The sequence below is a fragment of the Tachysurus vachellii genome, chromosome 13 (assembly GCF_030014155.1).
Source record: "Tachysurus vachellii isolate PV-2020 chromosome 13, HZAU_Pvac_v1, whole genome shotgun sequence".
Taxonomy (NCBI): Eukaryota; Metazoa; Chordata; class Actinopteri; order Siluriformes; family Bagridae; genus Tachysurus; species Tachysurus vachellii.
Window position 1 is genome coordinate 217,158 of NC_083472.1, and position 25,742 is coordinate 242,899.

Sequence of the window (25,742 nt, forward strand, 5' to 3'; positions counted from 1 at the left end):
CTTGTGAAGTCCTGTTGTGTGGATTGTAACAACCAACACTTTCTACTTCATACAGTTACATAAGCATGTTCTAGCAGGTAAAACATCTGGAACACCACAAGCTCTAATTCCAGTTCTCGCTCCAGTTCGCTCCATCACTCACTCGTCTGTTTGGGACGTTTTTTATTGTATTTATTGATTCTTAATGATTTATGACATAATGTGATTAATATTATTCCATCGATGATGTTTCATGAGTCTTATTGGCTGCTCAAGTTTAAATTAAGTGCTGTTCTTTTTGAACAGAATGAATTTTATTTATGATTGTTTGACTGTTTCCTGACCGTCGTGTCCCTTTTACTCTTTATTTGTTCAATTTTTACAAGATAAAGAGGAATCATCAGCATGCAAGAACACGTGAACAGAAATGACACGTGGTGAAAGTGAAACAGCATGCATAAAAAAAATTAAGTGCAGAAATTATTTCATCATCAGTGAGAGGATTCAGTTCCTTGGGTGGTTCCTCTCCTGCTCCTGCATCTGATCATGTGGCCTCCTGACAGTAATGTGTTCCAGCTCTGGATCTCAGACTGCTCCATCATCTCTGTACAAATCTCTTCCTCTTCCTCACCTCCTACATCACCACATTCGTTTCTTTCGCAGCCGTCTGTCCGTCTGTCTGCTCGCCCCGTCTCCTCGTCCGTCTGATGGTGGACGGGGCAGCAATGAGAACTCCAGTGTTTCAGCATCTCCTCAGGATCATCTGATTAGACACAGCGTCATCAGCTCATCTTATAGTTTGTACATTTTTACTTTCAGCGTACCGCTATAACACACATCTGAAGCTCCGCCTCACAGTCAGGTTTATTACAATAAGAATTGATCCTTTTGAAACGTCAGGAGTTTTGTGTGTGTGTGTGTGTGTGTGTGTGTGTGTGTGTGTGTGTGAGAGAGAGAGAATGGAGCAGATAGAGATTTATTTATACAGAATTTATATATTTCAATTTATTTGTGTATTCCTTTTAACAACAGACTTTTTCTCAAAGCAACTTTACAGAAAAGTTTTAAAAAAAGTTTAAAATGATATTAATTTATTACTGAACAAGAGAGTTTATACAGAAGTGTGTGTTTTACAGAGCTGAGTGAGAGAACTCACCTATAGACTGATCACACTCCGCCTCAGAAGGAAAACTGTCTAATAAACGTCCCTCCTGCATCACCCGAGTGATCTCTCTGAGCTGGAGCAGCAGCTTCTCCTCCTGATCCACACTCACACACTCTGCTCTACAGCACACACACACTCGTGTTAAACCACATCCGAAGGACAATCGCAGTGTGTTTGTGTGTGTCTGTGTGTGTGTGATGTTTGAGTCTCACACCTCCGTGTGTCTCGAGCTCTTGATACGATTCTCTCCATCACCTCCTCCGTCTCCTTCAAACGTTCCTGCAGCTGCGTCAACTCGAAATCCGCTGAAGACAAAACAACAGACAGATCCTGAAACTTTGACCGTGTGTGTGTATGTGTGTGTGTGTGTGTGTGTGTGTGTGTGTGTGTGTTTGTGTGTTTGTTTGTTTTAATTCTCCACATTAGAGATTCTCTACATTAGTGATGATTCTGAGAAATGTTCACTGTAAAATCATGTTAATGTGTAAATGTTTTGCGGTTTCTGTGAATCTCCTCGTCTCATCTTAGCTTGAGAATCACTAGATGGTGTTTTTATCAGTTTTTATCAAAAGTTTTTATTTAAAAACAACTATATTTTAAATCATGATCAACCACTGAGTCACTCCATCTTTTAACTTGTCTAAAAGTTGTTTAATTTCAAATAATTCTTTTATTTTTTATAAATTTGAAGCTTACTGATTTTTCTCTTCATGTTCTCTGATCTCGCTGCAGGAAATCGGCTCTCGTGAGATTTATTCATTTTCCTTCTAGATGTGATCTGTTTGAGAAAAAACAGAGAGTATTAAATTAAACACACAAAATGTGAAACAAACACTTTAGCATTAGGTAAATAATAAACAGTGTGTATGTGTGTGTGTGTGTGTGTGTTGTTCTCCTATCCGGATGGGGACTTCGACCTGACTGAATGCACACTGACTCATGGGGACCCATGTCACCGTGGGGACCTGAATTGAGCACCTCCCAAACAGTGTCTAGACACGCCCAGTGAGGTTTTCTCTGAAGTCCCCATGGGGTAAATTTTCAAGACCAAATCTGTGTGACTGTGTAATCTATGCGCCCCTAGAGGTCACACACGGTATTGCCGTCCCCACCGTTACATTGTTCTGGAAGTGTGTGTCACGTCCTTCCCACTCTCTAGCGCCATCTATCGGTCAATAATATAATATAAATATAATGTATATTACACAATAGATTATTATACTATTTACTTATAAATGTATATTAATTTAGAAAATTAACAAAATTAAGTACATTTACTGTTGCTGCACCAGAATGAAACTTCTGGGTACACTGAGCCACAAATTATGTTATTACTAAAGCAAATTATTTTTGTTAGATTACATGAAATATAATAGATCTGTTAAAACGGAAGCCCTTGATGTAATTTATTGTGGATCTGTCTGTATTCAAACACTCATTCTTAATGGCAATAGGAAATTAATCAAAAAGAGGTTGGCCAACTCCAGGTCTTTCAATCCTAATCCTAATGGACTGTTGAATGACAGGGAATATCTACATTCATTAATTGTCAATTTAGGTTAAAAATACTTTAATGTCATTTGGTTAATGGAATATATTATTAGTAGTAGTAGTAGTAATTTAGTATAATTTTATTAAATCATAATAATTAAATGTTAATGCACTTTTTCCCACTTTCTGGCTGTCTTTCTGCTTACAAAAAACAAAGTTCACAAAGAGTTTACTTTCAACAGATCACTAATAAACTTCAAAGACATTTTTTTAACAAACCACCAGGCCCTGATAATATATAATCGTTGTATCTATACTTGGCAGCTGCTATTTTAACTCTGCTGGATTATCTTTTTGATATTTCACTACAATATGGTGTTAAGTCCCCCACTTACGATGAAAATATGCTATGACGACCCCATTGTAAGTCAAAAATATCGTAAATTGAAGATGGTACTATGACTTTTCGGCTTCATGCTGATTTATAATTTTAATTTTCTGCTCTAAACTGATGGCTTTTCTCTTCTTTTTTTTACTACCAGCACTAGACATACAGGGGTATTTGTAAGACATGCTTTTATCACTTGAATTGCTTTTTGAAACCGTTTAAAACAGAAAGAAATACACACTGAGACTGAGACACATATTTTGTCGTATTGCTATTGGCATCGTAACATCAAAAAATCATAAGTCGGTCCATTGTAACTCTGGGACCATCTGTATTAGATAAATACAGACACAAAGCTCTGTGCTCTTTCAAGGCCTTAAAAGTGAACTACGGGGGGCGCTAGTGGGACCTCGCTGAAGATGGCCGCTTAATTCGGTAGCTCTGTGCTGGTTCCCTTTTCTTTTTTTATTTACCTTTGGTTAATCCTTTTTATGCTCGAAGTGTGTTGTACCATCATCGAACATTAATGTCGAAGAACGAAGAAACGCGTGATTTTCCACTTTTCACGTCCTCCCGGCCCTCATAGAGCTCATAGATCTCTCGGCTCTGCCTCGGAAGCAAACCGCGCTCCACGAAGTGTTCTGGTTCGCTTCTTACGTTACGCGGATAAGGAGATAACACTGCAAGCAGCGCGGAAAAAACGCAACATCAGCCATGAAGGGTCGCAGCTGCGTTTCTTTCAGGATGTATCTGCTGAAGTGCTGAGGAAACATCGGGAATTCGACGATGTTAGGAGAACGCTGTCCGCTCGCGATATGTTCAGAGGCTTCGCTTATCCTGCTAAACTTCGCTGCCTTCACGGAACACAGTTGCATCTTTTTTCCTCCCCAGCGGACGTCACAGAATTTCTGAAGGCTTTAGAGGATAAGTAATGTTCGGATACTGCAACATAGGCATAAGTTTATTAAGCTGAAACTTTATCAGCACGCTCGAGTATTTTATTGTATTGACTTTTAGTAACCCAGGGATCACTTATTTTGAAGTTATTTTATAAGTTATTTTGTTATTTTCTTTATCTTACTGACATCTTTATTTTATAATAACTACAAGAAGATCGCTTTTGGTGAGGTCACGTACTATTAGTTAAATGCTCACGCCTGGGACGTTGAACTTCGGAGATGGGAACCGGTCTTTAGCGCCCGCGCGCCCCCTATGGGCACCACTCTGTATCAATACTGGGTATGGGGTATCATTATCCTAGGCTCGGTACCAGTTGGGTACAGTGTCATTTCTATAGCTGTGCCTCGTCGTTTGGGGACGAGGCTGGAGGGCGGGGGGAGGGGGTTTGGGGTTCTGTGTGTTTTGTTTTGTGTACATAAATGCAAAAACTCCCTTGGTCGGTTCTACACATGTTTCAGATTTAATACAGTCTTAAGTGTTCAGTTTTTAGTTCTTTTGGTTATTCTATGACTACGCACAATACGGCCAGGTTTGTCACATGGAATGTTAAAGGGCTAGGACATGTGATTAAGAGGAGAAAGATACTAACCTATCTTAAAAAGCAGAAAACTACAATTGCCATGCTTCAAGAGACACATTTATCTGATTCAGAACATTTAAAACTAAAACAAGATTGGGTAGGACAGATATTTTTTTCATCCTGTAAAGCAAACACCAGGAGGAGGGGCACAATTATTTTAATTAGTAAACACTTCCCCTTTATTTTAGACCAACAGATTACCGACCCGGACGGAAGATATGTTTTAATTACAGGTACGGCGTATGGTCAACCTATTGTTGAATGTTTACGCTCCGAATGAAGACTCACCTGAATTCATGTCTAAAACCATACTTTTGTTTAACCAGTACTGTAAGGGCTTGGGAGTCTGCGCCGGTGATTTTAACTGTGTTATGGACCAAAAAATGGATAAGTCTACTTCAGACTCAGCCACTAATCTTAGATCATCCCTGGTCCTTAGAGAACTTTGCAATGAGTCTGGCATTATTGATGTCTGGCGAGAATTTAACAGGGGGAGTAAAGAATACACTTTTTACTCTAACCCCCACGGATCCTATTCAAGATTAGACTACATTCTGATTCATACCCAATATCTTCACGCAGTGTCTGCTTGCCAAATTGGTCCAATCATTCTGTCCGATCATGCTCCAGTCCAGCTGGATATGATGTTATGCGAACACAGGACTACAAAGGTCTGGAGATTAAATTCCTCCACGTTGAACGATTTGGCATTTTGTGAATTGGTTAGGGACAGATTAAAAAACTATTGGACAGACAATGAGAATTCACCTGTATCATCTGCAACTATTTGGGACGCTGCGAAGGCTACAATTAGAGGGCATATTATATCTTATAATTCGGCACGCAGACAGGCTTGGTCCAAAAACAGACAGAACCTTGAAAAGGAAGTAAAAAGATTGGAGTGTCTACACAGTACAGTCCCTACTCAGACAAATTGGGCCCAACTATGTCGAGTCAGAGCTGGACTTAATCTGGATCACACAAACCATATTAAAAAGCTTATATTCCTTTCTAAGCAAAAATATTATGAATATGCAAATAAACCTAACAGATTACTGGCCCACCAAATAAAAAAAACACAAAGTGAAAGAACAATTAAGTCAATGAAGTCCCCGGATGGCTCAACCACATACAATGCTACTTCGATTAACGATTTATTCAGGGATTTCTACAAAACGTTGTATAAATCGCAAGTCACAGCTAAGCAATTTGATATTACCAGATTTTTAGACGGTATCCCTCTTATGACTATTTCCGAAGATGATAGAGTATTTTTGGATTCACCCCTGTCACCGGAAGAAATCTTCAGTGCAATTCAATCTATGTCCGCCAACAAATCTCCAGGTCCTGACGGATTCCCCTGTGAGTTTTACAAAAAGTTTTGGCCTGAACTCTCTCCTATCTTAATGCCCGCTCTTCAAGATTTACTAGACCATGGAGTGGCTCCCGAGTCGTGGAAAACGGCGTCAATTTGTTTAATTCCGAAAAAAGGAAAAGACCTTCAAGAATGCGCCTCTTACAGGCCAATAAGTCTCCTGAATACCGATTATAAAATACTTGCTAAGGTCCTTGCTCGCAGGCTCGAAACAGTATTGCCATATATCATTAAGCCGGACCAGACAGGATTCATAAAATCACGTTTTGGCACAGATAATATTCGCCGACTCTTGAACATCATGGATTCAATACAAGCACGTAAACTCCCTGCCCTTATTATCTCCCTGGATGCGGAAAAAGCCTTCGACAGAGTCGAATGGGATTTTCTTTTTGCCACTCTCAAGAAATTTAATTTAGGTCCTAAATTCACCGATTTGATAAAATTGCTTTATACTAATCCACGAGCTACAGTCACTACGAATGGTTTGATCTCAAAACCCTTTGTCATAGAAAGAGGTACGAGGCAGGGGTGTCCTCTTTCACCCCTGCTTTTCGCCCTCGTAATCGAACCACTGGCTGAATCTATAAGGCAGTGCCAACATCTTTCTGGTATAACGGTGGGAGATGAGGAACATCGGATTTCTTTATATGCAGATGACGTACTGCTGTATATTTCTGAACCAGAGAAGTCCGTTCCAGCAATATTAAAGTGTATTTCAGAATATAGTAGCTTATCTGGATATAAAATTAATTTGTCAAAATCCATGGCGCTTTCCCTTAAAATGTCTGCTCCAAATGATCTTTCATCTCTCTCACCCTTCAAAATAACTACTGTTGGTTTTAAATATCTTGGCATATTCATCACACCACTATTTACAGATTTATTTAGAACGAATTATGCCCCTCTTCTGGATTCCATTAAAAAAGACCTTAACACCTGGCGGACACTCCCCATTTCTTTTCTGGGCAGGATTAACGTGATCAGAATGAATATTCTACCTAAGTTTCTATATTTGTTCCAATCCCTACCATGTCATTTACCAAATGTTTTCTTTAAAGACATCAATAAGCACTTTTCTAAATTCATCTGGAACCACAAGATGCCTCGAATTAGTTTTAACAAATTAATGAAAACAAAGGATAAGGGAGGAGTCGCCTTACCGAACTTTCGTCTGTACTACTGGTCAGCACAGGTGAGGCATATGGTTAGTTGGTACAATGAAAGGACCGACTCTAGATGGCTTAATCTGGAAGCAAGGGCTTGTGCTCCTCTCCCAATAAAATTTCTGCCTTTTATTGCAAATACCAAAAAGCTTAAATGTACCTCAACAAGTTTCACCATTTCGAACACCCTTCAGACATGGAGAGACATTAAACTGTATCTTAAGATTCCAGCTGAACTCACACTTTTCTCACCTATTGCTTTTAATCCTGACTTCCCTATATCTCTGCAAAATATCGGCCTTTCAGTCTGGTCTAACTTAGGGATCTCGCAATTATCTTGTTTCTTCTCAGGCGAGGCATTAAAATCCTTCCAAGAAATATCGCACCAATATAGTATACCACAGTCCCATTTTTTTAAATACCTTCAGCTGCGTCATTTCATAAAACCTCTGTCTGACAATGGTAAGCTGAGACGTGATCTTACTGACATAGAACAGGTTATAATAAAAAACATTCTCTCTAAGGGGTTAATATCTAAAATATACAATGCTTTGGTTGATACGTGTACTTCCTCCTTAGAGAGCTTGAAAAAAGTGTGGGAAAAAGACCTGGGCCACGGAATTGCCGATATGGACTGGTCCACCATATGTAACAATTTGTTCCCTAAATGTACATCTTTGGGGATTCACGAACTCAACTACAGATTTTTTAACAGAGTTTACCTTACACCTTCTCGTCTAAGAAAGATTTACAAAGACTCCTCTGATCTCTGTTTTAATTGCAAGAAACACAAAGGTACATTCCTTCACTGCTTCTGGTATTGTGACAAAATCTTTTCTTTTTGGACTAAAGTACATCATTTTTTACAAAGGCTCTTTAAGTTGAAATTTTGTTTCTCACTGGAATTGTATCTGCTGTATAGTGGAATTGAGACTGTGTTTGACTTCCACACAAGACAACTGTTTTTAAATCTGGTGTACCTGGCAAAGAAATGTATATTGTTATTGTGGTCTTCTCCTCAGGTACCTTCTGTTAAAATGTGGTTGTCCCAAATGTCCATATTACTTCCACTTGAGAAACTCACTTATGACATACACCAAAAGTCTAATGACACCTCTCTGGTGCCACATTAATAACCTCTCTTGATCCTCTGTGTTACAGTGTGCATTTTGTTATTGGCCTGAATGTGCTCTCTTTTTCACCTTTTTCTCTTTTGTCCATTTTTAATTGCTTTTTATTGTATACTTGAGACTGTATCGCTTTGTTCATGTACATCTGAGTAACCGACCAATAATAAAAAAAATAAAAAAAAAAGTGAACTACTAACACACTATTTTCAAATCATGACTAAAATGAATCTGCCTTTTTAGCGCTAATCCACTTAAATTCGCTTTACTTTAAATTATTAGGGTTCAAGCACGAAGTGGTGTAACACTATTGTATTCGTTAATATTTTTATTATTATTATTATTATTATTATTATTATTATTATTATTATTATTATTCTGCCCTAGAAACGATCGTGCAGCCCAAACCATAAGGCCTAGAGAGCTCAAACTTGGTCAGATGGTAGTACTGGTCACAGTTACTCAGGGCCAAGGTCTCAGCGGAATCGGCCAATAGGGGGCGCTTCAGCCAGTTTTACTAAAATGTCAATAACTCAAGAACTAAATGAGCTATCAACACCAAACTTGGGACACATGTGAAAGAGGTCAAAATGAGGTCACAGTTCAAAAACCGCGGCGATTGGCCACTTGGTGGTGATATAACGGAAAAATCACTAAAAACAGCCCTTTTTAAAAAAAAGCCCTCTAGTGCCACCAACAGTCCAAAAACCCAATTGTGTGCTGACTCGTAAGGCAAAGTCTCAGAATCAGAATCAGAATCAGAATCAGAATCAAAAAGCTCTTTATTGCCAAGTATGTTTTCACATACGAGGAACACACACACACACACACACACACACACACTTACACACACATTTACACGCACACTTACTCACACTCACATACTCACTCGCACACTCAGTGAACGTGATAACTGAATAAAAGACAAAACAGAGACGTTTTGCTTCGCACGAGGATTGTAGCCTCACCGATATGACTTTATTTTAGGGAAAACTGGACAGGTGAGTACTTCACATGACATATATTGTGCAACACGTTGGTAAGCTTTTCTGTATTAGAGACACTAGGTTAGGAGCAGGTGCCACCCTCTGTAACTTGTGGGTCACTTTGTGTATGTGAAAATCCTCAAGGCCTTAAACGCTTGAACCCGGGAAATGCTGCTTGCAGCTTTAATTGTCTTTACGTTCTTTCTGAAAAACATATTTTCACCAAGATATTAAAAATTATATGTAAGATGTTTAGCGCATTTCTTTGTAGCATTAATGTGAAATAATCACATGTTATGACGTATGTAGTAAACAGCGGCCTGCATGTGCAGGCATGCGGGTCTGAGGCCCGGTGGGATTCACAGCTTTTTCACATAAAACTCCACAATTATCTTTAATAACGCGAGAGATGAGTTTAATACCGTCACAACTGCATTTCTTTACTTCTAAAATGCAGGTCTGTCGACTAGAAAACGCAGTTTATTTGTCAAAACGTTCTGAAAATGTCACTAATCACACTGTCACTAATTTCAGTGATAATTACTTTAATATTTTGCCAAATGATTCATTTTAAGATTAAAATACAGTGTATTATGATGTTGGTCCTGGTGTTTGACTGAGTGACACTTCTGCTTACAGGAAGATAAAACTAGTTACACATCATCTCTGTATAGCAGCTCTGGATGCACAGGTGAGAACATGACTTTAAGTGTGAAATATTGTTCCAAATCACTTCTAAAGCATAGAGATATATGCAGCTTTGTGTCAGTGACCCCGGATTTAAAGAGCTTTAAAAAAAGTAATACTGAGGTCACTACATTATCACAAAAACATTATTTCTAAATAAATGTATCATTTATTACACATTTATCATACATCTTTACAGGTTTATTTTTTAAAAATTACTACTTTTAGTGAAAATGAACATTTCAAAAGCCATTTCAGTTTTAACAGGAACTGCACACAGAACACAGATATGATTATTTAACTGTAAGTCCTGTGTAATGTCAGTAAGTACTGAGATTTCTCTTGAGGTTTAAGCATAGAACTACTGTAGTACGAGGAACTAAATGGAAAAATATTTTACTAAAGTTTGTACAACCTCAAGTTGCCATTGTTCATTTCAAAGCAAAATACAAGACAGAGGTAGGCAAACACTAGTGATTCACAGATCTGGATTTTTTTTCAATGCTATATCTCACTTAAGATGAACCCCAGCAAATCCTGTGTGGCTCTCCTGGTATTTTCTGCTGTCAACAATAAGTCCTAATTAAAAGGTTCAGTTCTGGAGGTAACAAACAGAAAACGTCAAGCTTCCAAAAAACTTGAAAACTTACTTAGTTCTTTGTTTCTGTAGGTTCAAAACCATCACTTGAGTCACCTGCAGAAACTTAGAGAACATCACAACGCTTGTGAAGAACGATACATGGAGGCGTACACGAAATCTATAAATGATGAACGGGAGAAGACTTTATTTTTATATCAGCGCATGAAAGCGAAGGTTAGTGTTTATTGTATGGCTTTGTCAGTCTAAGGTCTGTGGCATTTTTCAACATCACATCAAGCTTGTGTTTTTCAGTCAGCACGCTAGTCAGCAGTTAGCCCACAAACTGGTAATGCAGTAGAAGCTCTGGGTTGCATTTAACCCCAGGTCATAGTGTTCATTATGCACCCTAGACAGTGAGCTACAGGACTCCCCAAAATACCCTGCCAGATGATCTACTACAGTTTAAATAAAAAGGATAGGGAGTTCTGGTAGCAGTCTGCCTTTCCCAATGTTGATGAGATCTGCTGTGCTGTACAGTGAAACAGTGCACCTGATTTATTGTTTCTTTTTTGTAGTTAAAAATGTGATTTTGAATGCATTTTTCTGATTATTTTTCAGGAAGTACAACAGTCCTCTGATGAGAGTGATGATAACGTGATCCTTGATCTCACACCAGACCGGGACCCAAGTGTACCTGAGCTTAGAAGAACCGACAGTGTAATCGTACATTTATTTGAACATCTTTACTTGTTAATATGAAAAGTGTCCAGTATGAAGACAAAGGACACACAAATAAAAAAGTAACAGCAGAATTCCAATATTAGAAACAATTAAGACAAAAGTAATTGTACTGCAGTACATTTTCAGGTCTGCCAACCTTCTGAAACATTTCTGAATACCACATTGCACCCCTTCACATTGTGTATCACTCCTCTCTGCCTTTACTCGTTTCTCCTGAATGTTTCACTTTGGACAGGCATTTACAGGTTTAATGTGTCGTTTGTTTCTGCATTTTGGATCAAGACTTCTGAGTTCTAACTCTAAGCTTTTATTCATAGCTGAATAGGAAAATGCTTGGATATGCAACAGAAGAATCTCAGTCAAGTTCAGAGTTCAGTGAGGATGAGTATATACCACAGACAGAAGAAGAGTCAGACAGTAGCAGTTCAGCAGAGGAAGAGAGTTTAGCGGAAAAAGTCAAACAGCATAAGAAAAGAAGGGACGAGTCAAAAACATTAAAATCCCAACAATGTAAAAGAAGGCGTGTGACGTGTTCTAGTTCATTGGTGAGCAGTGGAACCAAAGAATCCTCTTCATTGAACACAACTGACACTGGACAGTCTTCATCTGACAAACATGACGGCGGAGAATCATCTTTACCTGTTAATTCAGATGTGAAGGTCATGATGCTGAAGAAGAAAACGGATGTTGGCAGGCTGTACAACAAAAAGTTCTACTGCTTGTTCTGCACTAAACCATTCAGTAAAATGGCGCGTCATTTAGAATCAAAGCACAGAGATAAGCCAGAGGTGGCAAGAGCTGTTGCGTTTCCGAAAGGGTCTAAAGAGCGACGATTACAGCTGAGTTTACTGAGAAATAAAGGGAACCATTGCCATAATACTCAGGTGCTTAAAGAAGGGAAAGGAATGGTGATACCTCAACAGCAATCCATTTCACCAGTAACAGCAAATGATTATTTGCATTGTGTGAACTGTGAGGCTGTGAGAAGATCTTTATGGAGGCACATGAGATGCCAGAGATGCCAGCTAAACCAGAAAGTCAAAGGAATGAAGCCAGGAAAAACTAGAGTTCAAGCCCTTTGTATGTATAATGAACCAGTTCCAGAGAACGTGAATGCACGATTTTGGAGAATGCTACTGGGCATGCATGACGATGAGATAACACATGTTGTCCGCAAAGAGGAAGTCATATTGAAATTAGGGCAACATCTGTTTAATAAGCATGGCCATGATGTCACAAAACACAAATATATCAGGCGAAAATTGCGAGAGACAGGGCGTCTAGTCATCCAAGGGAAAAAAAACAGCAAGTTGAAGAAAGTATCAGATTTCTTCATCCCGGCTAATTTCCCTCATGTCATTAAAGCAGTTCACAGTGTGGCTGGCTTGAATGAGGAGACAAGCACTTACAAAACACCATCTTTAGCACTGAAGCTTGGGCACAACCTCAAGAAGATGGCAAACATTATTGAATGTGAGGCGATAATGTCAGGTGATAAGAACACCATTAGAAATGTGCAAGCCTTCAAACAAATCTGTGAAACTAAATGGAGTGAGTGTGTCTCATCCCAGGCCATCCGGAATTTGAGCGAGACAAAGTGGAACTCTCCGCAACTTCTTCCTTTTGCTGAAGATGTGAAAAAAATGCATCAGTATCTTGACAGACAGAGTAACGAGAGCCAAACTAAACTTGAAAAAGAACCAAATAACAAGCACTGGGAAGAAGCTGCAAAAGTGACACTCTGTCAGGTGATTCTGTTTAATCATAGAAGGGAAGGAGAGGTATCTAAGCTGTCCCTTACTGCCTTTACATTGAGGGACACCTCACTGACTCCTCCAGATGTAGAGCTCGCTCTGACAGACCTCGAAAAGATACTGTGTAAGCACTTCCAGAGAATTGAGATAAAAGGCAAATGTGGACGAAAAGTCCCCGTTCTTCTCACCCCTGATATGGTGACCTCAATGGAGTTACTTGTAAAGACTCGCAATAACTGTGATGTGCCTGATGAGAACGTGTTCATGTTTGGACGGCCACAAGCACTGAGTCACTTCAGAGGATCAGACATTATTCGTCAGATTGCTCGAAGCTGTGGAGCAGAACACCCAGAAGCGTTATCCTCCACTAGACTGAGAAAGCACATGGCCACTATGTCCAAGGTCCTTAATTTGAAAGACAATGAAATGGATGACCTTGCTGACTTTCTAGGACACGACATCAGGGTGCATCGGCAGTACTACAGGCTACCTGAAGGTACATTGCAGCTGTTGAAGATAAGTAATGTTCTTCTAGCCATGGAGAGAGGACAACTATCTCAATTCAAAGGAAGGAATCTAGATGAGATCCAGATTGATCCACAAGGTAAAACAGGCCTGAGTAAATTAAGATGTTTTAAAAATCTTAAATTCCATGTTATGATTAACACAAACACGATCGTTGGTTATAGATTATTTGATGTATGTAGCAGTTTAAAAAATATTTCTCCACTTATTTAGCTAAAATCATTTTCTCTGTGGTTGCTGTGTTTACTAGAGAGAGTACTGATGGACAGTGAAGGATCAGACTCTGAAGTCGAGAAAGAAGATGATGCTTCACCTCCACCCTCAAATTCTGCAGGTATGTAGTCAGCTAATGTAGGGAATGATGGGAAAGCTAGAGGTGAAATATATTACTGGAAGAAAACAATTAAGTGCCTAATGTTATTTAGGAGTTCTTATTGAATCATTTAATAAAAGAGCTATTTTTATCCAGACAAATCAAAGAAGTCGACTGCTGAAGTTGGACATCACAAAAATCATCAACCAGCTAAAGGTAATAATATTCTGATACTGTATATTCTGAAAACATCTGATAATGTTGTACTTGTAAAGAAACTGCATTCTGCTCAGGGCTTTTAAGTGAGTGATCTGAATGTCTTTTACTTGCTTTTATTATTATTTTTTATCTTATGCTATATTTTACTATCCTGAGAAGAAAATGAATTGAAAAGATGTTTTTTGTAATTTCACCTGTTTATCTTTTGTTCAAAAGTACTACAGCTGATAGGCAATGACTTGGAAGAACAATACACAACAAAGACTAAGCTGTTTTTCAAATGTCTTATGAAATGGGTCACTCAATTTTCTCTCAAAATTCAAAAGTAATTTCAATAGGAATCTGCACCAGGACCCATTTTAATAATAGTCCCTTGATTTTCACGTGGTGAAACTAGATATCAGAATTGGATCCCTTTTTAAATCCTTTTTTTAGATCGTTTGTTTTCGGTCACCCTGGACCAATATAATTCACTCATGTGCACAGTTTTTAATTAGCAATAACTGATTTCAGACATGTATCTACAGTGTTTAGTTACTAAAGGCTTAAACATGTAAAGAAAGGGAAAGGTCCTCCTGTATTAAGTTATAACCAATTTACAGTGCAGGAATGCAAGCGAGCAGTTCAGCACAAATGTGTCTATAAAACTGTAAAACAATTAAAGACAAACAGAAGCTTGTGTATTTTTCTGATATGTTATGAGTCACTTTTATCACAATTATGAATTACTTTTATTTTTTCAGGATCTTCACAAAACCCACGGAGAAAGTGGTCTACAGAGGAGATCCAGGCTGTGGAAAAGACTCTGATGGACTACATCAGTTCTGGCAAGGTTCCTGGTAAAGCCCAGTGCATGGAGTGCATTGAAAAATCCCCAGCAGCACTTCAAGGGAGAGGTTGGGATGCAGTCAAGTTTTATGTTAAAAATCGCATTGATTCCATGAAGCGAAAAATGTACAGGTGAAAAGCCTTCAATGGATGTTTTTTTTTCATATCTATGTTATATACTAAATATGTTTAGTTCAAGTGGCTGAAAAATAAATGTTGAAGAGAATTAAGATGTCACAGATTCTTGTTTTTGTAGAATTGCCCAAATGTCCAAACTTTTCAGGTGGTTGTACATCAAATATCTTCTACTTCTATCTAATATTTATACAGATATATTATATAGCAATATATCTTGCAACACGGTTGATCACATGCATGTTTTGTTTTAATTCAAATAGATTCCAGTACGCACAGATCATTATTTATCATAGACCATGATGGTGTTAATGAACATGAACATTTCCTGCTTGTCCTATAACATGAGTGTTGTAGATTCCAAAATGTGGAACTTTTCAGAGTCTCAGAATTGAAGAGAATTGAATGTGTTAAACAGGAAGTGAGGTAAGGCTTTTTACTGTTTACTTTCTTAGAAATTGTCTATTCAAATACAAGAGTTATAGTTAACCTTTTAAAAAACACATTAGTTATAGTCTGAACTTAACCTTTATCTTTGTTAATGTTATACACAGTAATAATTGCATATAAATTGGATAATCCGCAGATAATTTCTAATAGTGACACCTAGCGGTTGTTGGTGGTAAGACAAAATAGGGACGTCCCCTCCGGAATAGAAAAACCAGACAAAAATTTAGCTCTCTAAACTTGTGTATTTCTGAAAATAAAGATGATTTTTGGGAACCAAAAAATCCAAAAGAGACATCTGACTTAAAATTGTGGCCTTAATGTATTTAGAAATCAGTGTCCCCACGTGTCACCACCCAGTCAGGCGTCCCCACCATGTAGCAAAAACAAGTATGTGTGTGTGTGTGTGTGTGCGTAAAACTTGACCTTGAAGATAATGTAGAGAATGTAGAGCAGGATTCCAAATCCGTAAACAGGAATGATCTGTCCTGCCAGGTTGGATTTTCCTGCCCCTGCTGTGCTGCCTTTAGCCCTGGAGATGGCCTCAGATTGATGAGCGCTGTTCCCTCCTGCACCTCGAGGGGGCGCCGGTACTGACTTCCTCTGGAGCATAGGAGGGAAACGAGCTCCTGCATACACACATTGAATATTTTATCTGACCGTACAGTCACTGTGCTTCTGTGTGTGTGTATGTGTGTGTCAGTGAGTGTGTGTGTGGGTGAGTGAGTGTGTGAGTTAGTGTGTGTGTGTGTGTGTGTGTGTGTGTGTGTGTGTGTGTGTGTGTGTGTGTGAGTGAGTGAGTGAGTGTGTGTGGTGTGTGTGTGCTCCCAGTGTTCCGAGTTCCTAGCGTGATCGTCTCTTCTTACGGAGCTACTTCGTCAATCCTGATGTTCTACCCCATAAGTCACTGGCTGACCAAGAGATTGATCTTCATGGTCAGTCAGTGTCTCATGGGATTGTTGTGTATGAAGCCACCCAGAGACGTCATGTCTTCTTCTGAACCAATGTTGTGTCAGTCAGCTGTATGTTCTGGTGTTTATCAGCAATCAGGTCTGTGCATCAGAGTTTACGATGACCCATTAGTTCCTCAGGAGCTCTCGGCTGCACTATTATAAACTGTTGTAGAAAGGACATTATTTACATTTACACTATTTACTGTAGAGTGTCACCCAAATGAGGATGAGGTTCACTTCTGAGTCTGGTTCCTCTCCAGGTTTCTTCCTCTTATCATCTCAGGGAGTTTTTCCTCACTGCCGTCACCTCCGGCTTGTTCATTAGGGAATTGTTAAAAGCGCTATACAAATAAATTGAATTGAATTGAAATTTACCCTCAGCACTGACTGGATCTCTGTGTGTTATTATATAAATAGTGAGGTGTCTTTACCCTCAGTACTGACTGGATCTCTGTGTGTTATTATAAATAGTGAGGTGTCTTTACCCTCAGCACTGACTGGATCTCTGTGTGTTATAAATAGTGAGGTGTCTTTACCCTCAGCACTGACTGGATCTCTGTGTTATTATAAATAGTGAGGTGTCTTTACCCTCAGCACTGACTGGATCCCTGTGTGTTATAAATAGTGAGGTGTCTTTACCCTCAGCACTGACTGGATCCCTGTGTGTTATTATAAATAGAGAGGTGTATTTACCCTCAGCACTGACTGGATCTCTGTGTGTTATTATAAATAGTGAGGTGTCTTTACCCTCAGCACTGACTGGATCCCTGTGTGTTATAAATAGTGAGGTGTCTTTACCCTCAGCACTGACTGGATCTCTGTGTGTTATTATAAATAGTGAGGTGTCTTTACCCTCAGCACTGACTGGATCCCTGTGTGTTATAAATAGTGAGGTGTCTTTACCCTCAGCACTGACTGGATCTCTGTGTGTTATAAATAGTGAGGTGTCTTTACCCTCAGCACTGACTGGATATCTGTGTGTTATTATAAATAGTGAGGTGTCTTTACCCTCAGCACTGACTGGATCTCTGTGTGTTATTATAAATAGTGAGGTGTCTTTACCCTCAGCACTGACTGGATCCCTGTGTGTTATAAATAGTGAGGTGTATTTACCCTCAGCACTGACTGGATCTCTGTGTGTTATAAATAGAGAGGTGTCTTTACCCTCAGCACTGACTGGATCTCTGTGTGTTATAAATAGTGAGGTGTCTTTACCCTCAGCACTGACTGGATCTCTGTGTGTTATTATAAATAGAGAGGTGTCTTTACCCTCAGTACTGACTGGATCTCTGTGTGTTATAAATAGTGAGGTGTCTTTACCCTCAGCACTGACTGGATCTCTGTGTTATAAATAGAGAGGTGTCTTTACCCTCAGTACTGACTGGATCTCTGTGTGTTATTATAAATAGAGAGGTGTCTTTACCCTCAGCACTGACTGGATCCCTGTGTGTTATTATAAATAGTGAGGTGTCTTTACCCTCAGCACTGACTGGATCTCTGTGTGTTATTATAAATAGTGAGGTGTCTTTACCCTCAGCACTGACTGGATCTCTGTGTGTTATTATAAATAGTGAGGTGTCTTTACCCTCAGCACTGACTGGATCCCTGTGTGTTATAAATAGTGAGGTGTCTTTACCCTCAGCACTGACTGGATCCCTGTGTTATTATAAATAGTGAGGTGTATTTACCCTCAGCACTGACTGGATCTCTGTGTGTTATTATAAATAGTGAGGTGTCTTTACCCTCAGCACTGACTGGATCCCTGTGTTATTATAAATAGTGAGGTGTATTTACCCTCAGCACTGACTGGATCTCTGTGTGATAAATAGTGAGGTGTCTTTACCCTCAGCACTGACTGGATCTCTGTGTGTTATTATAAATAGTGAGGTGTCTTTACCCTCAGCACTGACTGGATCCCTGTGTTATTATAAATAGTGAGGTGTCTTTACCCTCAGCACTGACTGGATCTCTGTGTGTTATAAATAGTGAGGTGTCTTTACCCTCAGCACTGACTGGATCTCTGTGTGTTATTATAAATAGTGAGGTGTCTTTACCCTCAGCACTGACTGGATCTCTGTGTGTTATAAATAGTGAGGTGTCTTTACCCTCAGCACTGACTGGATCTCTGTGTCATTATAAATAGTGAGGTGTCTTTACCCTCAGCACTGACTGGATCCCTGTGTGTTATTATAAATAGTGAGGTGTCTTTACCCTCAGCACTGACTGGATCTCTGTGTGTTATTATAAATAGTGAGGTGTCTTTACCCTCAGCACTGACTGGATCTCTGTGTGTTATTATAAATAGTGAGGTGTCTTTACCCTCAGCACTGACTGGATCCCTGTGTGTTATTATAAATAGTGAGGTGTCTTTACCCTCAGCACTGACTGGATCCCTGTGTGTTATTATAAATAGTGAGGTGTCTTTACCCTCAGCACTGACTGGATCTCTGTGTGTTATTATAAATAGTGAGGTGTCTTTACCCTCAGCACTGACTGGATCTCTGTGTGTTATTATAAATAGTGAGGTGTCTTTACCCTCAGCACTGACTGGATCTCTGTGTGTTATTATAAATAGTGAGGTGTCTTTACCCTCAGCACTGACTGGATCTCTGTGTGTTATTATAAATAGTGAGGTGTCTTTACCCTCAGCACTGACTGGATCCCTGTGTGTTATTATAAATAGTGAGGTGTATTTACCCTCAGCACTGACTGGATCTCTGTGTGTTATAAATAGTGAGGTGTCTTTACCCTCAGCACTGACTGGATCCCTGTGTTATTATAAATAGTGAGGTGTCTTTACCCTCAGCACTGACTGGATCCCTGTGTGTTATTATAAATAGTGAGGTGTCTTTACCCTCAGCACTGACTGGATCTCTGTGTTATTATAAATAGTGAGGTGTCTTTACCCTCAGCACTGACTGGATCTCTGTGTGTTATTATAAATAGTGAGGTGTCTTTACCCTCAGCACTGACTGGATCCCTGTGTGTTATTATAAATAGTGAGGTGTCTTTACCCTCAGCACTGACTGGATCTCTGTGTGTTATTATAAATAGTGAGGTGTCTTTACCCTCAGCACTGACTGGATCCCTGTGTGTTATTATAAATAGTGAGGTGTCTTTACCCTCAGCACTGACTGGATCCCTGTGTGTTATTATAAATAGTGAGGTGTCTTTACCCTCAGCACTGACTGGATCTCTGTGTGTTATTATAAATAGTGAGGTGTCTTTACCCTCAGCACTGACTGGATCTCTGTGTGTTATTATAAATAGTGAGGTGTCTTTACCCTCAGCACTGACTGGATCTCTGTGTGTTATTATAAATAGTGAGGTGTCTTTACCCTCAGCACTGACTGGATCTCTGTGTGTTATTATAAATAGTGAGGTGTCTTTACCCTCAGCACTGACTGGATCTCTGTGTGTTATTATAAATAGTGAGGTGTCTTTACCCTCAGCACTGACTGGATCTCTGTGTGTTATAAATAGTGAGGTGTCTTTACCCTCAGCACTGACTGGATCTCTGTGTTATTATAAATAGTGAGGTGTCTTTACCCTCAGCACTGACTGGATCCCTGTGTGTTATTATAAATAGTGAGGTGTCTTTACCCTCAGCACTGACTGGATCTCTGTGTTATTATAAATAGTGAGGTGTCTTTACCCTCAGCACTGACTGGATCTCTGTGTGTTATTATAAATAGTGAGGTGTCTTTACCCTCAGCACTGACTGGATCCCTGTGTGTTATTATAAATAGTGAGGTGTCTTTACCCTCAGCACTGACTGGATCTCTGTGTGTTATTATAAATAGTGAGGTGTCTTTACCCTCAGCACTGACTGGATCTCTGTGTGTTATTATAAATAGTGAGGTGTCTTTACCCTCAGCACTGACTGGATCTCTGTGTTATTATAAATAGAGAGGTGTCTTTACCCTCAGTACTGACTGGATCTCTGTGTGTTATAAATAGTGAGGTGTCTTTACCCTCAGCACTGACTGGATCTCTGTGTGTTATTATAAATAGTGAGGTGTCTTTACCCTCAGCACTGACTGGATCCCTGTGTTATTATAAATAGTGAGGTGTCTTTACCCTCAGCACTGACTGGATCTCTGTGTGTTATTATAAATAGTGAGGTGTCTTTACCCTCAGCACTGACTGGATCTCTGTGTTATTATAAATAGAGAGGTGTCTTTACCCTCAGCACTGACTGGATCTCTGTGTGTTATTATAAATAGTGAGGTGTCTTTACCCTCAGCACTGACTGGATCCCTGTGTGTTATTATAAATAGTGAGGTGTCTTTACCCTCAGCACTGACTGGATCTCTGTGTTATTATAAATAGTGAGGTGTCTTTACCCTCAGCACTGACTGGATCCCTGTGTGTTATTATAAATAGTGAGGTGTCTTTACCCTCAGCACTGACTGGATCTCTGTGTTATTATAAATAGTGAGGTGTCTTTACCCTCAGCACTGACTGGATCTCTGTGTGTTATTATAAATAGTGAGGTGTCTTTACCCTCAGCACTGACTGGATCTCTGTGTGTTATTATAAATAGTGAGGTGTCTTTACCCTCAGCACTGACTGGATCTCTGTGTGTTATTATAAATAGTGAGGTGTATTTACCCTCAGCACTGACTGGATCTCTGTGTGTTATAAATAGTGAGGTGTCTTTACCCTCAGCACTGACTGGATCCCTGTGTTATTATAAATAGTGAGGTGTCTTTACCCTCAGCACTGACTGGATCCCTGTGTGTTATTATAAATAGTGAGGTGTCTTTACCCTCAGCACTGACTGGATCTCTGTGTTATTATAAATAGTGAGGTGTCTTTACCCTCAGCACTGACTGGATCTCTGTGTGTTATTATAAATAGTGAGGTGTCTTTACCCTCAGCACTGACTGGATCCCTGTGTGTTATTATAAATAGTGAGGTGTCTTTACCCTCAGCACTGACTGGATCTCTGTGTGTTATTATAAATAGTGAGGTGTCTTTACCCTCAGCACTGACTGGATCCCTGTGTGTTATTATAAATAGTGAGGTGTCTTTACCCTCAGCACTGACTGGATCTCTGTGTTATTATAAATAGTGAGGTGTCTTTACCCTCAGCACTGACTGGATCCCTGTGTGTTATAAATAGTGAGGTGTCTTTACCCTCAGCACTGACTGGATCTCTGTGTGTTATTATAAATAGTGAGGTGTCTTTACCCTCAGCACTGACTGGATCCCTGTGTTATTATAAATAGTGAGGTGTCTTTACCCTCAGCACTGACTGGATCCCTGTGTGTTATTATAAATAGTGAGGTGTCTTTACCCTCAGCACTGACTGGATCTCTGTGTTATTATAAATAGTGAGGTGTCTTTACCCTCAGCACTGACTGGATCTCTGTGTGTTATTATAAATAGTGAGGTGTCTTTACCCTCAGCACTGACTGGATCCCTGTGTGTTATTATAAATAGTGAGGTGTCTTTACCCTCAGCACTGACTGGATCTCTGTGTTATTATAAATAGTGAGGTGTCTTTACCCTCAGCACTGACTGGATCCCTGTGTGTTATTATAAATAGTGAGGTGTCTTTACCCTCAGCACTGACTGGATCTCTGTGTTATTATAAATAGTGAGGTGTCTTTACCCTCAGCACTGACTGGATCTCTGTGTGTTATAAATAGTGAGGTGTCTTTACCCTCAGCACTGACTGGATCTCTGTGTTATTATAAATAGTGAGGTGTCTTTACCCTCAGCACTGACTGGATCCCTGTGTGTTATAAATAGTGAGGTGTCTTTACCCTCAGCACTGACTGGATCCCTGTGTTATTATAAATAGTGAGGTGTCTTTACCCTCAGCACTGACTGGATCTCTGTGTGTTATTATAAATAGTGAGGTGTCTTTACCCTCAGCACTGACTGGATCCCTGTGTGTTATAAATAGTGAGGTGTCTTTACCCTCAGCACTGACTGGATCCCTGTGTTATTATAAATAGTGAGGTGTCTTTACCCTCAGCACTGACTGGATCCCTGTGTGTTATAAATAGTGAGGTGTCTTTACCCTCAGCACTGACTGGATCCCTCCGTCCTCCTCCTCCTGCTCCGGATAAAAGCAGTTTCGGTAGCAGCAGAGCGACACAAACACACACACACGAAACCACAGTTATCTTCTGAAACGTGGTCATGGACATGATGAAGTTATTTTAGCTTTAATTCCTTATTTTATAAAAAAAATATCCAGAAATGTTGAAGTGCCGCATCTCTCATCCTCCCCGCTAGTGGACACGGCCTCAGCCAATAGGAACACGAGGAGCGTTGCTACGTACTCGCGGATGCCGGAAGTAACTGTGGACTCCCCCTCACCGGCAGGTGGCGCTGTGACCGCGCGCTTTATACAGACACAGATCCCGTATTAACTCGCGAGACTTCCGCTTCTTCTTCCTCTTCACCGTCGCCTCCAAGATGGTAGGTTCTGTTCTGATGTTGTTGTGTCGGACAATCTGCTGTAATCTTGTGTGTGAGGAACACGAGACTGTGTGTAAAGTGTGTAACAGTGTAGTGTGTGTGTGTGTGTTATTGTGTCTGTGGTATTTATATAAACAGACTTAGTTTATAGTGACTTTGTGTTTGTGTGCTGACGCGCGTGTAGCGGCGCTGCTGAGGGGACAACATTCAGTTATTAACACACAAAAGGGTTCAGTTATTAACCGCTGGGGTTTGTGTTAGTGTTGGGGTCTGTTTAGTGTTTAGATGTAGGATGGGATGGGGTGGTGTGTATGTGTGTAGTATAGTGTTGTAAAGTGTAGTGTGTGTGGGTATGTAGTGTATAGTATAGTGTCTTATAGTGTAGTGTGTTGTGTATAGTGTCTTATACTGTAGTGTGTGTGTAGTGTATAGTATAGTGTTATAGTGTGGTGTGTAGTGTGTTATAGTGTATTGGTGTATAGTGTAGTGTTATAGTGTATTGGTGTATAGTGTAGTGTATAGTTGTGTGTAGTGTGTTATAGTGTAGTGTATAGTTGTGTGTAGTGTAGTGTTATAGTGTGGTGTGTAGTGTGTTTATAGTGTAGTGTATAGTTGTGTGTAGTGTTATAGTGTGGTGTGTAGTGTGTTATAGTGTAGTGTGTTATAGTGTAGTGTACCCTCATCAGTGTACTGTATTATAGTAGTGTATAGTGTAGTAATGTGTAGTGTGTTATAATATATTATAATGTATAGTAGTGTAGTATAATAGTGTAATGCATTATAATGTATTATAGTAATGTGGTGTATTAGTGTAGTCTGTGGTCCTTATAGCTATAACATGACTGTGTCTCAGAAATAAACTGTTATTTTGATCGTAACGTTACGATGGGTTTATTTAGTTAGATCTGACATTACAGAATGTTTCTATAGCAGACTTTAGTGCTGTGAAGCAGCTAAGAGTGTTAATTGCAGTGTGAATGTTGTTACTGGTCGTGTTTTGATGACATCACCGTCAGCGCTGTATGTATTAAGAGCTCTTATATATTTCAGCCTACCAGGAACTCTAAGACCAGGAAGCTTCGTGGTCATGTGAGCCATGGTCATGGTCGTGTGGGTAAGTGTGGAACCTTTTACACATTATTTCACTTCTCTCAATTTAAATCTTTGTGTTTTGAGTTGTTCATGACTGTGTGTGTGTGTGTGTGTGTAGGTAAGCACAGAAAACACCCTGGAGGTCGGGGTAACGCTGGTGGCCTGCACCACCATCGGATCAACTTTGATAAATAGTAAGTGAATAAAAATGATCTAGTATAGAACTGAACCATTCTAATGCAGTGGGGGTGGATATTTTACCCCAAGCTGAGTGTGTGGAGGGTTTTAACTTTGTGTGGTTTTTCAGCCACCCAGGGTACTTTGGAAAGGTGGGTATGAGGCATTACCACCTGAAGAAGAACACCATCTACTGCCCCACCATCAACCTGGACAAGCTGTGGACGCTGGTCAGTGAGCAGACCCGGCTGAACCACGCCAAGAAACCTGAAGGCCCTGCCCCTGTCATCGATGTCGTCCGTGCTGTGAGTACACCACTCCGGGGATGGGGGGGGGGACACTAGTGTAGTGGTTCAGGCATCTGTGTGGGCGTCAACAGTGCAGTCTGTCAGTCACCTCGTGCAGTAACAACCATGTGACGTCCAGTGCAGGTACAGAAGACTGAGAGTGTTTACATTCATCAGTTTGGATCAGATTTAGGAGTAAAATGTTAAACATGTCGTTAGTGATACCAGCTTTGCAGTCTGGATTATTTGATTGGCACCTGATTGTCCAGTCAAATTGACTGTTTACACTTGACCTGCAGAAGCAGCTGCTACACCAGTGATGTTCTCACCTGCATATCTTCTGTACGTCACTATGAACATTCCAGTATAAGTGCACAGTGACGTTACACTCTGAGATTGTTGTTGTGATTCTGAGCTGTGTTTCAAATCAAAAGCTGAACGTGTTTACTGGCTCAGAAACTCCAGAAGACTCATGATGATGATCATAGTGCTCACACTGCTTCACTGGCCTGTCCATATGAGTGTGTTCTCCATCTCACACAGCTAAAACCCGGTGTCTTTACTCTCTGCTCGCTCACACAACTGTCAGTTAAGTGTGTACTTTACTCTGAGAAGCTCTGTGTTCCTGTGTGTGTTACTGGATCAGACTTTAGTGATTTGAGAGACTTGTGCAGAGTCTGTTTAAAGCAAGTGACGTGTGTTAAGTGACTTTATAAAATGGTTGATCACTGAAATCTGTCTCGTGCTGCAGGAGTTCAGACTGGAGTCGTTATGTACTGAAGGAGAGAGAGGAGTTATGCTCTTTAAATAAATAACCAAACTAAATTCCTCTTCACATGTACGGTGACGTCTCCCAGGGATACGTGATGTTCAGAACATCATGCAGCTGATCGATGTCGCATCAGTGACCTGAATAACGTTAGAGCTGTGTACTTGTGTTCAGACATGACTGATCTCTATAACTCACTGAGTCAAAGGAGCACAAAACAGGTAGCTGTTCAGGGAAATGTGATGAAGTGGGAGGAGCTTCAAGCCTGATTATGCATTGGGTTTTTCATAGGTTTATATAGTGACCATGATCTGGGATTGTGAAGTTTTTACTGGTCCACAAAGTTAAGAAGGAAAAAGTACCATATGGTTCTAATTGTGTGTGTGTGTGTGTGTTTCAGGGTTACTTTAAGGTCCTGGGTAAGGGTAAACTGCCCAAACAGCCCGTCATCGTCAAGGCCAAATTCTTCAGTCGGCAGGCGGAGGAAAAGATTAAAGGAGTGGGCGGAGCCTGTGTTCTTACTGCATAACATACTGGCTGTTTTTGCAAAATAAACTATTAAAACGAATTGTTCCCTGAA

The 25,742-nt window shown here is 40.0% G+C and overlaps 2 protein-coding genes across 3 annotated transcripts; one reads left to right on the top strand and one right to left on the bottom strand.

Moving 5' to 3' along the window:
• Positions 1 to 330: 330 nt before the first annotated feature.
• On the bottom strand, positions 331 to 22,678 carry ric3b (RIC3 acetylcholine receptor chaperone b). 2 transcript variants are annotated; one of them, XM_060885783.1, is made up of 7 exons: positions 22,434 to 22,558; positions 16,588 to 16,740; positions 15,873 to 16,498; positions 1,841 to 1,922; positions 1,359 to 1,449; positions 1,136 to 1,263; positions 331 to 742 (listed from the first exon to the last, which is right to left on the bottom strand). In XM_060885783.1, the coding sequence occupies exons 3-7, from the start codon at positions 16,056 to 16,058 to the stop codon at positions 471 to 473; spliced, it is 759 nt and encodes a 252-aa protein (XP_060741766.1). In that variant the 5' UTR covers positions 16,059 to 16,498; positions 16,588 to 16,740; positions 22,434 to 22,558; the 3' UTR covers positions 331 to 470. The 2 variants fall into 2 exon arrangements, with proteins under 2 accessions (XP_060741766.1, XP_060741765.1); XM_060885782.1 differs by lacking the exon at positions 16,588 to 16,740 and having other exon boundaries at positions 15,873 to 16,075; positions 22,434 to 22,678.
• Positions 22,679 to 22,750: 72 nt separating this feature from the next.
• On the top strand, positions 22,751 to 25,742 carry rpl27a (ribosomal protein L27a). The gene is made up of 5 exons (XM_060885786.1): positions 22,751 to 22,837; positions 23,888 to 23,951; positions 24,048 to 24,123; positions 24,237 to 24,411; positions 25,563 to 25,742. The coding sequence occupies exons 1-5, from the start codon at positions 22,835 to 22,837 to the stop codon at positions 25,689 to 25,691; spliced, it is 447 nt and encodes a 148-aa protein (XP_060741769.1). The 5' UTR covers positions 22,751 to 22,834; the 3' UTR covers positions 25,692 to 25,742.

Excerpts from the sequence above, each read along its gene's own strand:
- rpl27a (XM_060885786.1), top strand. Across the intron at positions 23,952-24,047 it reads CCATGGTCATGGTCGTGTGG|GTAAGCACAGAAAACACCCT; the intron begins GTAAGTGTGGAA and ends GTGTGTGTGTAG. Across the intron at positions 24,124-24,236 it reads CGGATCAACTTTGATAAATA|CCACCCAGGGTACTTTGGAA; the intron begins GTAAGTGAATAA and ends GTGGTTTTTCAG.
- ric3b (XM_060885782.1), bottom strand. The coding sequence starts at position 22,563 with ATGTCCATGACCACGTTTCAGAAGATAACTGTGGTTTCGTGTGTGTGT. Across the intron at positions 1,450-1,840 it reads GAACATGAAGAGAAAAATCA|CGGATTTCGAGTTGACGCAG; the intron begins GTAAGCTTCAAA and ends TTTTGTCTTCAG. Across the intron at positions 1,264-1,358 it reads AGAGCTCGAGACACACGGAG|AGCAGAGTGTGTGAGTGTGG; the intron begins GTGTGAGACTCA and ends TGTGTGCTGTAG.